At 29.9% G+C, this 20,537-nt stretch overlaps 2 protein-coding genes across 4 annotated transcripts in view; one reads left to right on the forward strand and one right to left on the reverse strand.

Moving 5' to 3' along the window:
- Window positions 1-12,402, reverse strand: part of Rilpl (Rab interacting lysosomal protein like) — a 67,107-nt gene extending 54,705 nt beyond the window's left edge. The window contains exons 1-3 of one of the 3 annotated variants that reach the window (XR_012756083.1): window positions 11,661-12,402; window positions 8,319-8,454; window positions 2,086-2,213 (exon numbers count right to left, since the gene is read on the reverse strand). Coding sequence is in view for 2 of the 3 variants with exons in the window: in XM_075362809.1 (XP_075218924.1) it covers window positions 2,086-2,213; window positions 8,319-8,454; window positions 11,661-11,960 (564 nt within the window). In the remaining variant the exon portion in view is untranslated. The remainder of the gene's footprint in view (window positions 1-2,085; window positions 2,214-8,318; window positions 8,455-11,660) is intronic. The other 2 variants (XM_075362809.1, XM_075362810.1) reach the window with 2 other exon arrangements.
- Window positions 12,403-12,757: 355 nt separating this feature from the next.
- sea (mitochondrial citrate transporter scheggia) overlaps window positions 12,758-20,537 on the forward strand; it is a 33,714-nt gene continuing 25,934 nt past the window's right edge. The window contains exon 1 of the mRNA XM_075362812.1: window positions 12,758-13,086. Coding sequence (XP_075218927.1) covers window positions 12,960-13,086 — 127 coding nt within the window. The 5' untranslated portion in view covers window positions 12,758-12,959. The remainder of the gene's footprint in view (window positions 13,087-20,537) is intronic.

Genomic DNA, 20,537 nt, shown 5'->3' on the forward strand with positions numbered 1-20,537 from the left:
CAATGGTGCAGTAGACTGCATGTACCATAGTTATAGATCTCATGATGGTAGACCACATACTTAAGTAGTACCAATTTCACTATGATTCCATTTCAATGCAGGGGAACTGAAATCCGGGTGAAACTTTTTGCTACCAAAAACTCAATAACAAAGCCTTTTTGGACATATGTTTGTATGAATATTTTTCTTTGTTTCAAACTTTAGGGCCAGTTCCAAAATTATTTCCCTTTCCTCCTGAATCACCTGTATGTGTATGTGTAATATATATATATATATTTTTTTTTTTTTTCTAAGTCAATACTTGTAAGACCCATATTCCTCTGTACCAATATATTGTATTTTTATAATCAAAAACAAACTTGAACAACTCAAGTACAGAATTATAAAGTAAATGAAATGACACTTACTTTATTTTTTTATTCCAAAAGCACTTTCACAGGATCCTGCATCATCAGTTGTATATAAGATATATTTACATAAAATTATATATTAAACATAATTTTTATTTTAAACTAAAATTACAATCATATATACAACATATGAGAAGTCAATTACATAAAATAATTACATATATATAAATATGACATCATAATTAAAAAAATTAAAATTAAATTTAAAAATAGAATAAAATAAATAGAAAATTTATACTATATAACCTAGTCAGAAATGTTACATTACTGAGTGGATTTGTACACGCACGTGCGTGCACACACCAACATACACACACATACACATACATAATTATTTTTATCTAAAAACGTGCTGCCATCTGTTGCCGCTTTTATAAGTGTCATCTTCATATTCTGTCTGAAAGTTGATAAAGTTGGAAATTATTTTGTATTTATATATATATATATATATAAAATCTCTTCAAGATGTCAAAACTTTAGTATATTATTTTAATTAAATTTCTTGATTTCCAGTATTTCCAAATTTGTCTGAATATCAGATTGTGAAATTGACATTAAGAGAAAAATAAATTTTCTAGATGTTAGTATCAAAATTAACAAAAATAATCAATTTATAATGTCAGTATGTAGGAAACCCACAACCAATAAAACTACAATACATAGAAATTCAAATCATTCATGGTCACCCAAAATTAGTACATGTAGACATGGTTAATAGAGCAATTAATTATACACAATATAATAATAATAAAAGTAAATTAAACACAGAAATAGATATTATAAAACAAATTGCTGAACATAATGGTTATGTTTCTTTAATTGATAATATATGTAAAAAACACAATTCAGAAATTAATAATGCTACAACTCTTATACCTATAAATGATACACAAAAAATTGACAATATATATTTGAAATATTTATACACAGATAATGTTGAAAATATAACCAATATTTATGATAAAAGTAAATTTAAACTGGCATATAAGACAAACAATCACATAATAAAATATTTTTAAAATATCAATCACACTGACTTATATAAATTCATGCGGAATTTATAAAATAAAGCGTAATGATTGACCACCTTATTAATAACAAACATACTGTATTTGATATTAGACAAATTTGGAAATAGTGGAAATCAAGAAATTTAATTTAAATAATAACAGTAAAAGTTTGGATATTTTGGAGATTTTATATATATAAATACAAAAGAAGAATTTCCAATTTGATCAACTTTCAAACAGAATATGAAGATGACACTCTTATAAAAGCAGCAACAGATGGCAGCACGTTTTTAGATAAAAATAATCATATGTATACAATTTAATTCAAATCCATTCAGTAATGTAACATTGGCTGGCCAGGTTACATAGTATAAATTTTCTATTTATTTTATTCTATTTTTAAATTTAATTTTAATTTAATTTTAAATTAAAATTTTTTAATTATGACATCATATTTATATATATGTAGTTATTTTATTTAACTGATCTTATGGTGTGGGATCCTGTGACAGTGCTTTTGGAATTAAAAAAATAAGGTTAAGTGTCATTTCATTTACTTTGTAGTTTTGTACTTGAGTCATTCAAGCTGGTTTTTTATTACAAAAATGCAATATATATATATGTATATATATATTTTTTTTTTATTACATACATATACTACTTACATTTTCAACTTCAGCATTTTTAGCAGCAATTTCTTTATCTTTGGCTCTTAACTGTTCACGAAGTTTATCAACCATTCCTCTCAGTCTTTGCAAAACACAGATATCAACTTCAGGGCTCATAACTTGAGCTGCAAAAGATATTAACATTTAAACTTAAATTTAACTACCATTTGCTGATCAGATTAACAAAGTAAGACAAAACTATATTAAAAACAAATACAAGGCTCACTTTCTAAGCAGGAATTACAAGAGAAGAATCAGGCTTTCAGAAGGCCTTTTCAAAGTTATTTGCAACTCCTTTTCTTTAGTATTTTAGTTATGCCTTTATTATTAGTAGTAACTCTTTAGAAGGACTTAGAAAACCTATTTAAAATATTGTGGATCAGAACATTTCATCAGGCATGGGTTAGTTTGCTTGTTAAATAGGATGTTTTATCAAACACAGTGTCTGTAAGTTTCATATTCCATGTTGAGATTATGGGTTTTTTGTGTTATGTATAAAATTGTATTTCGCAGCTAATATCTTTATATGTGTATAATATTTCTATGAGGCTGATAGGTTAACGAAGGTTTTTTCTATTGCACAGTGATACATTCTTTAAATCAGGGTGAATGTAAATTCAGTCCGCTCTAAGGTGTAAATTCCACTATGTGCTGTTGGCATTTACCAATGATCATACTAATAAACATACCAGTCGTCAATGAGATTTAACCAGTAAATAATCAAAAATAGATTTTTCAATAACAAAGATTATAGGTATCAAACAAAAATATATAAAGAAACCTTTTGTTTTATTTATTGAAAATGACATTAGTTAGATGACCTCCATCTCGTTGCAAGGACTCAGTAAGCCTTGTATGGAGACTAGCCATCACACTTCGAGGCACATCCATAGTGATTTAAGCAACTTCTATTGAAATTCAGTCCCTCAATTGTTCATGGTTGTAGACTTCTATCTTTAAGTATCCCATCAGAAAGAAATCATATGTACTCAGATCAGGTGATCTGGAAGGCAAAGAAATATTTCCATTCAAGGAATACATTCCACGACTGGTGAGCAAACCCTTCAAAATGTTCACAGACACCCTAGCAGTATGCTTTATACATTAACAGTACTGACAAAATGTGCCCTTGCTAACTGTTGACAAGCAAATTCAGGAATAAGTTTTGCAACATGTTTACATAAAGCTTGAAGGTAGTTACAACATTTTCATTTCTGAAGTCAAAACTAAGCCCTGATTGTTCCAAAAGATAAAATCACACACCACAATGTCACCTTAGCATTGTAGAAAAACCTTTCATGGAGTGTTTGAGATTTACATCAGACCAATAATGGAAATTTTGCTGCTTATGAAACTGCAAAGATGAGACTCATCCATCACTCACTCACAAGTTGTTAACAAGCCCTACATTTTTACTTATCAAGCACAGCATTTTATGACAAATTCTTGTTTGGCTTGCACAATCATCTTCCTTCAGAGCATGAAGAACTTGAATCATGATAATGACAATATTAGTGTAAAATACACAGCATAAAAGAGAGTGAAAACCAAGTTTATACAAAGTGTTAGTTTTAAAGAGCTGATCTGCAAAGGCTTTTTCCTATTGCTTTTCTCACTCTTCTTCCACTCTCACCTCTTTTCTTTAATGCTGAGAATGTTTCTTCAAAATTAGTGAAACAGGACTTGATTACATGGGCAGACAGAATTGGACAATTATGAAGAATACCAAAATTAATATGAAAATCAGTAGTAGTACAATATGAGGGTAAATCAAATAAAAAGCGGAATTTTTGTTTTACAATTTATTGAAGAATAATAAAAATATATACTTACAATATTATTTTTCTATATAATTTCCTCTTTTGGAAACACATTTTTACTAGCAGATAGGTAGCTTTTTGATCACACTATTGTAACATAAAGGTGGGCATGACGTCAACCAATTGCACACAAATGCTTCAAACGCAGCATTGTCTTCAAATTTCTGCCCTCTACATGTTCTTTTAGCAGGCCAAACAAATTATAATTGCAGGGTGATAAATCCAGACTGTATGGAGGGTACTCCAGAACAAGGATGCAATTTTTTCTTGAGTTTGAGCTGCGGTGTGGACTGAGCGTTGTCATGAAGCAGAATGACATCTCGGATTGGAGACTGACATCTTTTTTGATGATATGCGAGTTTTGCTTTATCTAAAAGTTGGTAGGTGTACACAGAATTCAATGAACGACACTCATGGAGAAAATCAACATGCAAAACTCCTTTGAAATCAAAAAATACTGTAGCCAGAACCTTTCCAGTTGACAGTCGAGTTTTGGCTTTAATGGGTGCAGTTTCTCCCTTTTTTCGCCACTCCATTCTTGCCTGTTTTGATTCTGGAATGTAATGGTGCACCCGTTTCAGCAGGTCATGATTTGACGCAAAAAAATTTCTCCTTCAATGAGAAGCCGAGGGAGCCATCATGCAGCCAGTTTTTTAAATCCAAGAACGCCAGTAATGATTGCCTGATCACTGCCGCAGCTTATTCTGATCTCAGAAGCGATTTCTACAATTGTTAATCAATGGTCATCCTCAATAAGGCTATAAACCATGAGAATATTTTCCCGCAGTAGCACTTGTCCTTGGGCAACCTTCATTTTGGTGACTAGTTCTCGTCCTTCCAAAAACTGCTTATGCCAATCATACACTTGAGTCTTTATAAGTGTGTTGTCCCTGAACTGTGCCTGAAGTCTCCTCAAAACTTTGGACGGTTTCACATCATCTGCCGTGAGAAATTTAATAATACGTTGCACAACGCACAATGATACCTCCTGTTGACATGTGATACAACTAGGAAAAAGTAGTGAGCTGGCTTTCTAAGAGTGGGATCCCCTACACATATTCCTATGTACAACACTGAGAAGCCACACCCCTCTCCAATAGCTGTGCAATGACAACAAAAATTCCGGTTTATATTTGATTCACCCTCGTTACATAACATTTTATTAAATGTTTATGTTTAATATTAAAAAAAAGAAGCATTCACAGATAACATCAATTAGAAATGATCTAATCAAAATAAATACAGTTAAAGTAAGTTTGTGCTTGTTTTTATCTGTTACATAAGCAAAAGATTGACATGATTTCTAAAAATGTAATAAAATTCTTTAATCAACTAAATAACAAAGACAATTATCTCATATGAGTACTGAAATAACATAAAATTAAACTTTAAAAAACTATATAAATATATACAAAATAACAACAAAAAATAACCACCAAACACAATAACAGAACCTAAAAAGTAATATCAAAAGTTGACTTCTTGTATACTGCGTTTTGTGGTTATTTGTTGTTGTTATTTGGTACAGTGGTCAGTATGTTGATGAATTATTTAAATTTTCACAAAGTTTTATATATATATATATATATATATATAATTTATAACAATGAACAAAACTGTACTGAAAGAGTAAAATTATATATTAAAAATACTTAATACCAGATTAACTGACAAGAACAAAACATACCACACTTAAAGAACACTCACTGTCAAAATATAAACTTTTAATAAAAACATTGTGTCAAAATTTAATAAAAATATCAACAAAATTGACATATAATTTAAAATTCCCAATCAATATCATGAAACATAATGGAATCATAATAGATTTCATTATGTTGAAAGAGAGCTCTACTATTTTTCAATTCTTTCATGATGCACTTTATTCCCATGTAGCAATCACCTCAACAGATGAGCATACTGCAAGTTAAAAAAAAAATCAGAATTTAAAATATAAAAGGACCATCTGTCTCCTTCCAGTAATTTAATAAATAAACAACCAAATTATTAATTCTAACCTTCACAAACACATACAGTAGTGACAGTAAATAACCAAAATCCTACTGAATCAGTCATTTAAGAAAGGACTCGAAAATTTCTGTACAAAATGCATTTTTTTGTATATATGTGTTTCTATAGGGTAAATATATATTCTGTAAAGAAATGGCTCAATCCTATCAATTATGCAATATTCAAATGATACAATCATTTGAATATTGCATTCATTTCAGAAGTGACAACTTCAGGAAATGAGGCCTTTCTATAACCAACACACTGATATCTGGTGGTGAATTATGATCATATTTCAGAATTTCCTATGAAATGCAGTCATTATCCATCACAAGAATATCATTATATTTAGATGTAAGGTTGAACATTAAAAAAATTTATGAAATTTTCAAAGAAAAGCACCCCATTAGTCAAGTTAAATATAGGTTCTATTTGAGATATTTCAATAAAAATTTGGAACTTCCTTTTTGGCAACCCCAAACTGACAAATGTGTTACATGCAATCAACTCGTAGTAAATATGAAAAGCCCCACACTAAATGAATGTGCTCAACAAGTCCCTGCAACTGAATACATGGTACACAAGCGCCATGCTAAAGAGATTTTTATCAAAATGAAAGAAAGTAAAGAAGCAAGTAAGAAAGACAATACAATTATCTTACTCTGTTCTGACTTCATGTTAAACCTGCCCCTGCCATGGATCCCAGTGCAGGATGTATTTTATCTAAGACAACTTTGGGTTTATGTATTTAACATATATAATCTAAATAAGGAAAATTTGTTATGTATGTATACCATGAATATGAAGGGAAAAAGAGTGCTACCAAAGTTTTCTTCATTCTTGATTATATAAAACATTTTGTCCCTCACACAGTAACCCAATTCCATCCCTTCTCAGATGGATGTGTGGGACAAAAAAAAATCACTCTCTGATTAGAACATCCACAGACTTAGCAGAGACCAAATGATTTGAAAAAATTTATTATTTCTTCCGTCAGAGACCATTTGTTTAATGCACGTGACTGAGACTTTAGCCTAATAAAATGATTTATCTGAAAATGTGACCAAATATACTCTACAATGGAATACACTGAGATTATTGTTAACGCTGCAAAAAACAATAGGTTTACTGTAAAACTTAAATCCACCAGGATAATCTAAATGTTAGCCAATGGTGATGACAAACATTTTGTAAAAAAAAAAACTGTTTTTATGTGAAACAAAAAGTACCAGGGAGAGAAAAAATAACGCTGCAACCTAGTTATTTAGTTATTAATTTATTACACTCTTTTTATCGTAATTATGTATAATTTTTCAAGAGTATGATATTATAATTTGTTAACATCAACTTTTAATATTGTTACATCTTCCGTTTTAGAGAAAGTAAGATCCATGTAGTTAAATTTTATTACCTTTGTGTGCTTGTAAATGTACCTAACAATATTTTTTTCAGCTTGTATAGATCATAACTATGTAAACCTTTTTTTAAATAAATTTTATCTATTATAAATACTTAGGTCGAATTTATTTCATTACTTTATTAAATCCTTTTTATCTGTTCTACATGCTGTATTTTTTTTTTTATTTTAATTTTTTAATAAGAGCTAATAAAAGATTGAAAACAGTAGAGTAAGGTTTTATTATAATAATTTGAAGATTATTCTACTTCTGTGATACTTTACTAAGTTATTCACACATTCACAGATGCGCACACAAAGCAGAGAAGAAATATCTGCATCTTTTTTCTATCCAATGGCTTGAAACATCTAAGCAGTTACATACAAATATTTTTTGATAAACTGTATTTAACCATTTTAAGCAATTTACTAAAGTAACATAAAATACATTAAAACATGTGTTTTTAAATAGTTACATATTATTTTTAAATATTAGACCAAAAAATATAGAATATATTACAGAACTCTCCAATAATGAAACATTATTTCTTAAAAATTTAGATAAAAACTACTTAAGAAGCACAGGGAGCATATATAGAAATTAATAAAAATAATCAAACTACTGCTACACCCTACTACATAAAAAAACAAAAATAAGTTATTCAGTAATGTAACTAAGATAATTTTTAATTTTTGTGCTGCAGTCTGTTTTACTTTCATTTATTATAGCAAATTAATCCATTCACTGACTTCATCATCGCTCTACTGTCTTACTTAATTGGCTAACTTAATGCAACATATTAATTTAACAAGAATGTTTCTCTTTAGAAATCATACTGAAAGAAACTCTTTGAACGGGTCCATGCCCCTCAAATTTCCAAATTAATACGGGTTTTTATATTGCCAACATCCATCAATACAGACAGGGACAAAATCCCACATACTAAAAATTACTTAATTTTTAGTGAAATTAGATTTCTATAATATACAATTTGATATATTACAAGGTCCATCAGAGGAGCTGTCTTCTTTAGCAGCAAGTGAACTTATAAGTTTTCTATTTTCTTCCTGAAGCTTTGTAACCATTGCAACAAGGTCTTGCGTTTCTTCTCGCCAGTGATCTTCTATTTGTTCCAACTCCTACAACAAATGGATGAACAAGAAGTTTACCTTTATCTATTATTAAATTAATCCTTATTATTAAATAGTTAACATTTTCAGATACTGATGTGTACTTAAGAAAATGATGGCTACACTATTTGGTTTGTCTGGCATCACTCCATTCGGTCACCCTTAAGCATAAGACCGAATGTCCGAGCTACAAACGGCTACTGTGCCTCAAAATGGTTTAGTGATCAATATCCTAATTAGCTCCTAGATCTTACCTAACTGCATGAGCGGAATAAGCATAGTGCCTTACACCATTCACTTGCGTGTTCCACCGCTCACTTGTCATATAATACTAAAATGGGTAGGCGGCACACCCCGTCTACATACTGAAATATATGACTTGTCAATAAATTAAAATTTATTCAATCAAGGACAGAAATTTGCTGCCACGCCATTTCTCAAGGGTAGCTTCCTACAGCAAGTGGTAGGAGTCTTATACCCCTTAAACTACTGATGCCGGCTGAACAAAGCAACGGCATCAAGGAACTCCCACACAGTTCGACAATGTGGTTCACAACACATTGACTTGCCGCTTATGAGTGGCCAATTTTCCCCTTGACTTCTAAGTTCCAGGGTGGCCTGAGTTCTGGCCCATCCCAAGAGCTGGGCAGTCAAACATCATGCGTTCGTTTGACTGGATCTCCCCGCAGACGCACAGCTCATCAGCTGCCAGGTGGAACTAAAACAAATATTGGTTCAAATTCACGTGATTGGAGAGCACTTGGGCTCCTGTTGCCCTTAAAAATGAACTAGAGGCGTACCATCCCCCCCTAAGTCCTTTATAAATCTATACAAGGACCTACCTTTAGTCGTAGCATACCATTCTTGCTGCCATGCTTCCATTGCAAGGCTGTAAAGCCTCCTACGCAGGCGCGAGATGGACAACTGTTCGAAATTTAGAACTGGTGCTTGCAATCACCATTTTGCTCTGGTACAGGCCCAGCTTGAAACCGCATCCCAAATACCTCAACCTCACTACCTCTTGCAATTTCCACATAGGCACCTGAATTTTCACCACTAAATCGATTGAGAGAGAGCCTTTCCCAAAACAGTGATAATTTCGTAGAAAGTTGTTTTAAACACACCAGTGCATATGATTAAAGCTCTGTGCTGGGCACCGCTTAAATTTTGAATAAGTGCTCAATTTCGTTCCAACCTATGTGCCCAAACGGACACAGCATAAAAAGTCATACTTTCGAAGACACCTTGGTAAACCATGTGCAAATGATGGCCCAACAGCCCTTAATCCTTTCGAGCAATCCTCCTAAGCATATGCATCACAGAGAAGGTGTCCACCGCTACTTGCCTAATGTAGTTGCTAAACAGCAACTTCTCATCAAACAAAACACCTAGATACTTATGAGCTCTAACTTGACTGATTATACAGCCTTTATACTTAATATGGGGGTTATGACTGTACAATAATTTGGCTGCCTTACAGGGGTTGGAATGACAGGGAGGAGATGGAACTGATGGCTGAACAACTCGGCCAGGCCATCAAGACTGGCTATGATAGGGTCCTACGGCGGCCTAGGCCAATGGATGGATCCTTGGATAGTAGCCAGTCCGCTGATCTGCAAGTGCCTGGAGCCATCATGACCTCCGCTTCCAGGGAGCCGTTTGCTAGATGCAGGTGGAAACCTGGAAAAGAGTGGTGGTCTGACCTGAGCATGCTGCACACAAGAATTAAAACCACCTATAGAAGATACCAGCGCGTCACCCCCTAATGAGGATTATCATTGAAGACGTGCGCGCTGAGGGTCTGCAGATCTACCAGCGCACCCATAGTTGTGGTTACACTATGGAAAAGATTTTTCTCGAGATTCAGAAAAATAAGATAATCATACTTAAAACAGTTTTTCTGTAATTTTTCACTACTATATGCAGGGAAGCTATCTATCCACTCAGCAATGTATGGAAAAGCAAGAGGACAGTAACTGCCAGCAATGAGAAGAGTAACTCATCTCACTGGTAAACTTAGTAAGCTTTTAAACCAAAAAATGTTACTTTTTGTAATGTCTACAGCTCAATCTGTGAAAAGTATGTTTGTTATTAACTGATACAATTTTGGGTAATTCTGAGCAATTATTCTCCCAGCCTCAATTTTTCCCATACTGCAATATGTTATATTAGAGGTCAGCATGAAGACGAAACAAGTGAAAAAATTTGCCGGAATGTTATAAATATAATCTAGCCAAACTTAACCTACGCTCGCTAACCTTGACTAGAGAGCGTAGATTAAGTTTGGTTTGATTATATTTATACTTTTAAATTTATTTATTATATATATTTATTTGTTTATTTCATAACTGAACACGGACACTGCCCTTTACGTTATCTTTAACTGCTTATTCATGTTATCTACGAACATTCCAGCAAATGTTTTCTCTTGTTGCGTCTTCAAGTTGACCTCTAATATAACATATTGCACTAAGGGAAAAATTGAGGTTGGGGGAATAATTGCTCAAAATTACCCAATTTTGTAGCAATGAGTTCCTAAAAGACTAGCAATGAGTTCCTAAAAGGCCTTAAAAAGTTTAACATAAACATTAATTTAACACTCTCACAGTCAACAAAAAGTATGTCCAACAAATTTATTTGGGTTTTATTATTAATAAAGGTTGCCATCACACAATTTCTCGTCAGAATAATTAAAATAATTCCATAAATTTCTTCTTTCATCTTTAATTTTGTTAGTAGTAATAAGCCAGTCGGCTAATTACTAATATAATTATGAAACTCATGATAATAATATCAATAATATGAAGACAATTTCAATAAGACATGTATGGATAAAAAATAAAAATACTTACATACATCAGATGATGAATGATTAAAAATTGAGACAATGTAATTATTATTTTGATACATATATCACGAACATTGCACAAGCAGTATGAATCATTTTGGAGTTGCTTTAAATTTTTTGTAATTTTGACAAATGAGTGCATAAACTACAGTAATTAAAAGTTTCCTTAAAAATGAGTGACTACACTCTTTAATTTACATACTCTAGCATAGTAAATATACGGGTTATTAAAAAAATCAGACATTAACATCAAATAACACTACATTCTACTTTTCAGCATTATCTCAGAAGTAGATTATTGAAAACACTTAAGTTAATTTTGTATAAATACAGGTTATAAAATTAATAAATTATAAAACTAACTTACTCTTTCAAAACGCTGTCGATCTTCAGCTTTTTCTACCTTATCACTCTCTAGTTTGACTATTTTTGCTTTCAGTTCTTCAATTAAAGTATTTTCACATTCATTTTTTGTAGCTAAAACTTCCAAATGCTCCAATGCGTTTATAACATTGGGCATTAACCCAGTAACTGCCTCAACCCCATGAGCATCTATTATTTTTTCAAATTCTTTTCCAATCTCCGTTGCAATATCATAAACATCAATTACTGATATTTCAGCTTCATAATCTTCCATTTCTCTTGAATTCTGTAAGTGGAGAGGCATTAATTTTATTATTTAAAATAAAGAAGTTAAGTATACCACGATATTGCACGGATTTTAGTGTAAATCGACAGAATATACAATATTTTCTTCAAACCTCTAAAATAACACCAATCAGATCAAACATATTTATAACTAAAAACAATAACAGTACATCATATTAGGCGGAGCTTCAATAAAAATACGTAAAAAGAATTTCTTTTACGAATTGGATACTGTTACGTCTGTTAACAGGTGATTTAACGTCTCAGTCAAGACAAAATGTTGTATCCTGAAACATAATAACTATTTTTATGCACAATCAACAACTCACTGATTTTTAATTGATTTAATCTCTAATTAAGCCAACACATTTTAAAAATCATGACATTTACATTCGACATTTAAGACCAATAGTTCGTACACACAAATGTATACATTACTGTCACACAGCTAAAGTAATTTCCATAGATATTAATTATCCCACCACTTTTTTATAATCCATATAATTAAATATGAATTTTTATCACAAATTAGAAAATAATTCTAATAAGATTAAAAACTCCAGTAAAGAGTTGTTAAATATGAAAAGTAAATCGTAATTATATTAACAATATAGATTAATCTCTTTAAATATCTATTTCCTACTTTAAACTCATTCGCATTGTACAAATCATGTAATTAAAGTAGTTATAAAAATTATTTTATTACAAAAATATTGCTTTTCTACAAAAACAACGCCCCTAAAAAATCTCGTTGGCGATGTAAGTAGCAGCTGCTTTGCGCTGAAGGTCATCTACTTCGTATAACCTGCTATAACCTAGAGTGACATGATTTTGAAATCAGATGTTCTAAGGACATTTGAAGGAAACAGAAGGTATTATAGCCTGTAATGATTTTAATCGGATAGTATTTAAAAGATAGTTCCTTCTGTCCAATATCTTAGTATCTCTTGATTAATATTCTTTTTCTAAATATATCTTTAATTTAACTTAATTTCTAGTACCTGTATTTTTACCGGTCATGGACAAAAAAAATTGTATTGGTCATGGCGCTTTCAAAAACCCATTTTACCGTCCGTGGATGTTCAATAACGGAGCAGCAGCTCCTGCAGGAGGTGGTAATACAGGAGTGAAAGGAATTATTGCAGGTAATATTATAAATTTAACAGATTTGCCTAATTTGAAAAACAAGTAGTGATCTTTGTGTTTCAAGAATGAGTGAATTTGTTGAATTTTCGCGCTTTTCGTTCATTCCAATGATTTTCGGTAATTTTATGGTTGAAAGGTGTTAATAAAATTTACAATTCTGTGCACTTTTCGTTTACTGACGCGTGTATTATACTCCATTTAGTTGTTACAGATTCGTTTAAATGGTGCTGATGTTGACGCTATTACTGATTTGATATCATGCTACTAAATTCATTAAAGTTTCAAGCAAGGTCAAATTGAATCTAAAATTTATAATAATCATACAAACAGATTAATAAATTAAGTAAAATAATTTCAGTTTTAAAATATTCTAATTAATTAACCAGTGAATAAATAGATATTTACTTATTTAGATATTTCTTTCTTTATCATAAAGTATAGTTTATGTACAATTAAATGTTTTATGATATTATGCTTATGATGTATGCCTGTAGTATGTAGAAGAGGTTCCTTTTTTTTTTATTGAAAGTAATTAGTGACAATTTGACTAAATGATATTCTTGCTTTCTACAATATTTTACAACAAGCCAAAAAAGTAAGTTTATGTTTACATGTTACATATTTTATTTATTTAATTTGTTAAATCATTAACTTTTTACAACTAACTTATATAAGTTGCATGTCTTGTTATTGTTTGTCAGATTCTAATATTTGTTTAAAGGGGTCTGTTATTATGTTGCTAAATTAAAGAAGGAAGTTTAATTTAAACATTTTACTTCAATCTTTTAATTCTGTATAGAAATATCAGCAATGTATCGTGAAATAATAGCAGTTATGGAGTATAGCTGAAGTTTTTTTTTATTAACATCCTGGTCCTAGCAATCTGTAACTGCATTTTCCTGTTGTTTAATGTAGTCTTATGATATTTAATTGCTTTTAATTTTTGCTGAATTGAAGGTCTGCAGTTTTGTTAATTCCCAACAACATTGCTGACATTTTTGCCAGTCAAATAGTAACAATATAAAGACTAATCCCAATCTGAAAATTGACTTGTGATGATTCTTAGTGTCACTATATAGGTCTATAACAATGTAAAAATCCTTAAGAAAATTACTGTCGGTTATAAGGCATACCAATGCATCTTTTCTTCACTATTCATTTTTTTTTCAACTGGCTGATCAGAATTGCTAGCAACTTTCATGAGCTCATACCTGATCACATTCATAAAAAAACTTTTGTAGAGTACTTTATTTTACTGTTAACACTTTTATCTTGGTGAAGTGCACCTAGAGCCAGCCTTTTTTTTTTTTTTTTTTTTTTTTTTTTTTTTAAAGATTTCATATATTGGTAATCAAGTTTATATGCAATTTATAAATTATTATATCTTCACAAAAACAATAAGTGATTTTATTGTTTACTGGTTCTATTATTATTTGTGTGTAAATTTAATACAATTAGCAACATTCATACAAGCAGCCATGTTTATAAGCTGTTTACTAGTATAATTTCCTTACATCAGCTTTTTTTATATCACTTATTACTATACTTAAAATTAAATTATCTTTTCCGTAGTAAAATGTATTAAAAGCATCCTGCTGCCATGTTTGATAACATGATAAGGACTGTGTTTAAAAACTTACATATAGTTTTTTAACTCATATCAGTAATTGTTAGTTTTCCCCAAACATAATTTTTCTATTTTACTTAATTGAATTTATTTATTTTTTGATAATTTATTTAGTTATTAAGATGTACTTAACAACAGCAAAGTAAATGAGAGTTATATTTATTCAAACAGTAAAATGTGTATTTCACTTATGACATGACCACATTCATGTATTTTATGTGTGTAGTATTAAAATAATCATAAAAGTTATTCTTATATGAACTATCAAAATTTTATTATAATTACTTCTTCCATATAAGTTATCTGTTCTGTTAGTGCAATAATAATAATGTTTAATTTATTACAAAAATCTGTATTATCAAATACAAAAAAAAGTCAGTTGTTATTTTTAAAATTAAATAATGTTATTATTCTTTTAATATGTTCACGCACACTCATCCACATGATTTATATATTAAATTAAAGATTGATAAGCTAAGAATTGAAAACTTCAACTATTTAGTAAGATTTATGTAATCACTATATTTGGCAGTTGTTAAAGAATATTTTTATTTTAAATTGTTTCTTACTTACCTTTAGCAGGTGAATTTTTCATTAAAAAATGTTCAATACTGTAACCAGTTTCAGGACTATCCCATGAACATGTACTTATTAGTTTTCATGAGACGTTTTCATATTTGATTTACTTGTGAAATTAATAAACCAAATTGTTAAATATTAAAATTTGACATTTATATATTGTATACTTGATTGTGTCAGATGAAATGGAAAATCTTTTAGTTAATGTTAGCAGATTAAATATAGAATTTTTTGTTTAATAATAAATCCTATTAATATTTTAAATGCTGTGTCAGTAATGTTTTGTTAATTTCTAGAAGACCTCATTAGAATATATTTCTAATGCGATAATGGTTAATATATTAATATATATCTGTAACTTTCATTACCTTGAAAAAGGCAAAATGAAATACTGAAAGTAGAATTACTATGATTTTAAATTGTGTGTGTTTTTGACATTCACTTTTTTGTATAAGTAGGTTAATTACATTTTTTTGTCGAATTTGGTAATTGGAAGAAAATTTATTAAATCCGGTAGTAATGTTTCATTTATTTTGAACTGCATAAATACTTTACTATGAGTAATATCAACTGTTAAAATAATTATTTTAATTAAAGAACTATTTTTAAATAACTCATTTTATTGTAATCTACAAAAACTTAAAAACTTATTTGTAGTTTTTTTTTAATCTTATATCAGTAATTGTTTTCCCAAATATAATTTTTTTATTAATTGAATTTACTTATTTTTTGATAATTTATTTGCTTATTAAGATATACCCAACAACAGAAAAGTAAATGAGGGTTGGTTATCTTTTATTCAAATAGTAAAATATATACTTCAAATGTATCTTGTTATATAGCTGGTACTAATTAGGATGGATGGGGTTTTATATTTTGGTTTAATTTTTAAGATTTTTTTCCAGTCAGTCAGCTGATTTCTTTGTTACTCCTTGAAATTAGTAAAGTATGGGAAAGTGAAAAGATAATGCAAAAACATATATGTCTGTATACTGTATATATAATTATAATTTTTTTTTTTAGTAATTATTGATTCCTATGATCAGGAGTACTATGCACATATGTATTACTAATGCTAGTGCAGTTACCCATGTGAATGGAAATCATACTCATCCTTGACCATAACATAACTCAATTACCATTGACATTTTATTATCCATTTTTAATCTTATATTTATTTAGCTGTTATTCTCAAGATGTTCTAAAGTTTGTTGAAATAATTGTCATTCCATTGTATTTGTTTAATAGCATATTTAGCTACTAAATGTTTATCATACACACATTAAGAGGAGAGGGAGTGTCATGACATCTTATGCCAGGTTTACTAAGTACAGTGAAGAGTAAATTGGTTTCCCATCACCTTTTTCATTGATCAAAATTGAATCAAAATCATCAAAGTGATGGAAAGTGCCAACACCCTTCATTAGAAATCAAAACTGTAACTAGTTATTTTGAAGCTAGCCTGTTTATCGCTGCCCAAACTCTTGCTTTATATTAATTAGTAACAAAAACTTGTGTTGTATGAATAAAATAGCTCACCAAAGTATGTATAAAAAGTTAATAAATTTTGATTATTTATATAATTAATAAGTGTGTTACATGTAAAACAATTTATCATCCATCAGCTGTTGTAACAACAGAAAGATTAAAAGATTAGTTTATTTACAAATTCCATAACAGTTTATGTATTCTATAATCCTGAGTTAATTGTTTATCCAAGGTTTAGTTGAACTATTTGTTTGATTTCACAGTCTTTATTGTTTTATGAATAATATTATTCTGATATCTTTGATATCTTCAAGATATGATGTGAAATATATAATGGACATATCTAGGCTATCTGTGTTTAGAAAATAAAAACTGTAATCATTTTTCTACTAACAGATGAAATTTAAAACTGCCTCCAACATACTGAAAGAAACTGTTATTTGATTTCAGTGCTAGAATAATTAAAATTTTTTGTTCATTCATTTTTTTAAAAATCTTTTCTTATATATTTATTTATTCAGCCAAATATTACATTTACATGTAATCTACTGAGGTTAACAAGTATCCTGTGCACTGTAGTTGTACAATAAAAAATTTACAAACTAAAAATAATGGAATGTAAAAACGTAATAAATATATCATTTCCCAGTAACAGTGGTCCATATATAACAAAATTTTATCTTGTAGGAATTATTTTTATTGAACATTCAACCTAACCCATGTTTTCAGTTTTTGTTTGATAGCAACTTTTTTGTTAGATAATATTTTCATATTATTTGACATACTATTAAACAGTTTAATTGCCACAATAAAACTATTTTTCCCCATTAATAGTTTTGTAATTTTTGTCATCAATATATTCTTATTTCTAGTTATGCTATTAGAACTTTCATATATGCCTCTGAGATCAATGTAATGATTTTCGAAAGCTTTTAAACCAAGTAGCTGTACTAGATTCATCAGATAATCATTCAATGCAAATTTATTTTTTAATATTGTATTCGGCAATCCTTGTAGTAGATGCAAATTATTTCTAAAAGCACCAGCATAAGCAATTATCCCATATTTATGATACTAAAAAATAAAGTATAATAGATGAATAATGTCATGGTTGGCATAATATTGGCAAATTTGTAGGATATAAACAATAAGTAGGCTATTTGGTTTTGCCAATTATGCTTGTAGATTTATTGTTTCATTATTTACTTATTTACTGGTCTTACATTTAGATAAAGTAGTTAAAAGATATTTTTACGCAAAATTAGGGTTTTGTTGTACCAGAATTGGTAAATTAATTTGAATTAAGCCGAATTTATTGTTTTCGTGTGAAATATACATGAAATATTTTCTCTTTGTTTTAAATGTAGAATATTTTTACGGAGGTATATAGTTGGATATCCATTATAGCTGCATTGTTTGCACTTGTTTGTATGCAGAAGTTCAAGGCTCATTACCACATCACATTCAAGGTTATATTTTTTACAAGAGTGTTTTCAGTTGAATGCTTAATATTAATTTTTTGATTCGTTAAAGATGTATATTTACTCTTGTTGAAGTACACATGAATCTGCGGTTTCTACATTAAAATTACATATAATTTTTCTTTATCAGATAATTCTACTAATCATTTAGTAATAAAATTTTATTCAACTTATATGAATTATTTAATGAATTTATTATGTTATAATAAGTTTAGATAGTCTAAAGTCTGTGTGTTAAAAAAATGCAAGCTTTTTTTACTTTTACTAGGTACAGGGTGTTTAACTTTAGAGAAGCCCCATTACTAAGTTAAGTCTGTAAATAATAGTTTATTGACAAAGATTTACAAAATAATTTATAGAAGATGTTGAAAATGATGACTAACCACTTTTATGCACATGTCAGCGTTCCTGGCTATTGTTAGTTGTAACCTGTCCATTTTCTGGATGGCATGATTTGTCTTCAGTTCCTGCAGGGTGTGTGGATGCTCGTATAAACAATTTCTTTTAAGTTACTCTACAGAAAGAAGTCTGGACCAGTCAGATCAGGGGATCTTGGTGGCCACAATTCTTTATAAATGATTCTTCCACCAAAAAAATCCTGTAGCATCTCCATAGTAGAGCAAGCTGAATAATTACCAGCTGTGTAAATATGAAACCAGAATTTTTGTATAGAAAATACACATTTATTGTATGAAAATTATAAAAAATATTTTATTCGAAATATTATCCATCGCTAGCTACATATTTTCCCATCTCTCTGATAATTTATGAATGCCACACCAAAAAAACTGTTGCTCTTTTGAAACAAACCAGTCATTGAGCCATTTTCATAAGAAGTGAAGTGCTGCTCAGCAAGTGCATGTCCCATCGATGCAAATAAATAGTAGTCGGACGGTTGCCAAGTCAGTTGAGTAAGCTGCATGCGAAAGTATTTCCCAACTGAATCCCTCAATCGTTTCCTTGACCGGTTTTGTTGTAAGTGATGGTGCATTATCATGAAGCAAAATCACTTTTTGTTGCCTTTTTTGATATTCTGGGAGTTTTTCACACTATACTTGATTCAAATCAATCATTTGTTGTCAGTAGCGTCCATTATTAATGGTTTCGCCAGCTTTTAGCAGCTCATACCCTTCTGATCCCACCAAACACAGAGCATTGTCTTCTTTCCATAGCGATTTGGCCTTGAAATCAGTGTTAATGGTTCACCTGGAGTTACCCATAATTTTTTATATTAAGTATAAAATTTGAGAATCTTAAGGATTCTCAAAATATATCCACTTTTCATCACCTGTCACAATTCAATGGAGAAATGACTTTCTTTTATACCTGGCAAGCAGCATTTTGCAAGTGGTTTTTCAGTTTTCTTGGTGTCTTTCATTCAGTTCATGTGGAACCAATTTTCTGGATCTTTCCCATGGCTTTCAAACGTATGGAGGCGGCTTCTCGTGTTATATTTAATTAATCCGCGTTGTTGTTGCGTTTGAGTATCATCCTCATTTAATAATGCTTGCAATTCACTGTCTTCAAACTTTTTCAGTGGTTTTCTCATTCTTCATTTCTTATGTCAAAATTGCCACTTTTGAATTTTTTTTTTTTAAACCACTCAAAGCACTGTGATTTACAAAGAGCATGCTCACTGTAAGCTTCGACAATCATTCAATGTGATTCTGCAGCAGTTTTCTTTAAATGGTAACAGAAAATCAATGCTGTCTGCAAATTGTAGTTTTGTAGATACAAAACTTGACATGTTCAGCGCTAATTAAAATGTTTGCTGTTGTATGAAACTTGTATTGTTATGAGTTTAAAATCTTTTTCAGCTGTCAAAGAAAGAAAATGGTGCCAGTGATGTGGTTTGACAGAAACTACATTGACAGCTAGGGCCATCTATGGACAAATTCCGGTTTCATATTACACACCTAGTACCGTAGGGTTTTTGGTCAATACAGTAAACTGTATCAGTTTGTAATTTAATGGTTTCAGAATAGCTAGAATATCTCACTGAGCATTGGTTTGAAAAACAATTTGGATATTCTAATGATCAAAAGCACATTTAATAAATCCTACAATATTAAATTTTAACATTGGGTTCGGGTTTTTTTTTAAAGGCCAACTGCATACTATTAACATATTAAGACTACGAGTCAATTTTCAAAAATGAAAAGAAAAAGTATATAATATACATATATATATTATATATATATATATATATATATATAATAAAATCAAAGAACTTTTTTTTCTCCAGTTTATTTAAGAAATAAGTGTCAAGAACTAT

The sequence above is a fragment of the Lycorma delicatula genome, chromosome 4, assembly GCF_047948215.1.
Source record: "Lycorma delicatula isolate Av1 chromosome 4, ASM4794821v1, whole genome shotgun sequence".
NCBI lineage: Eukaryota > Metazoa > Arthropoda > Insecta > Hemiptera > Fulgoridae > Lycorma > Lycorma delicatula.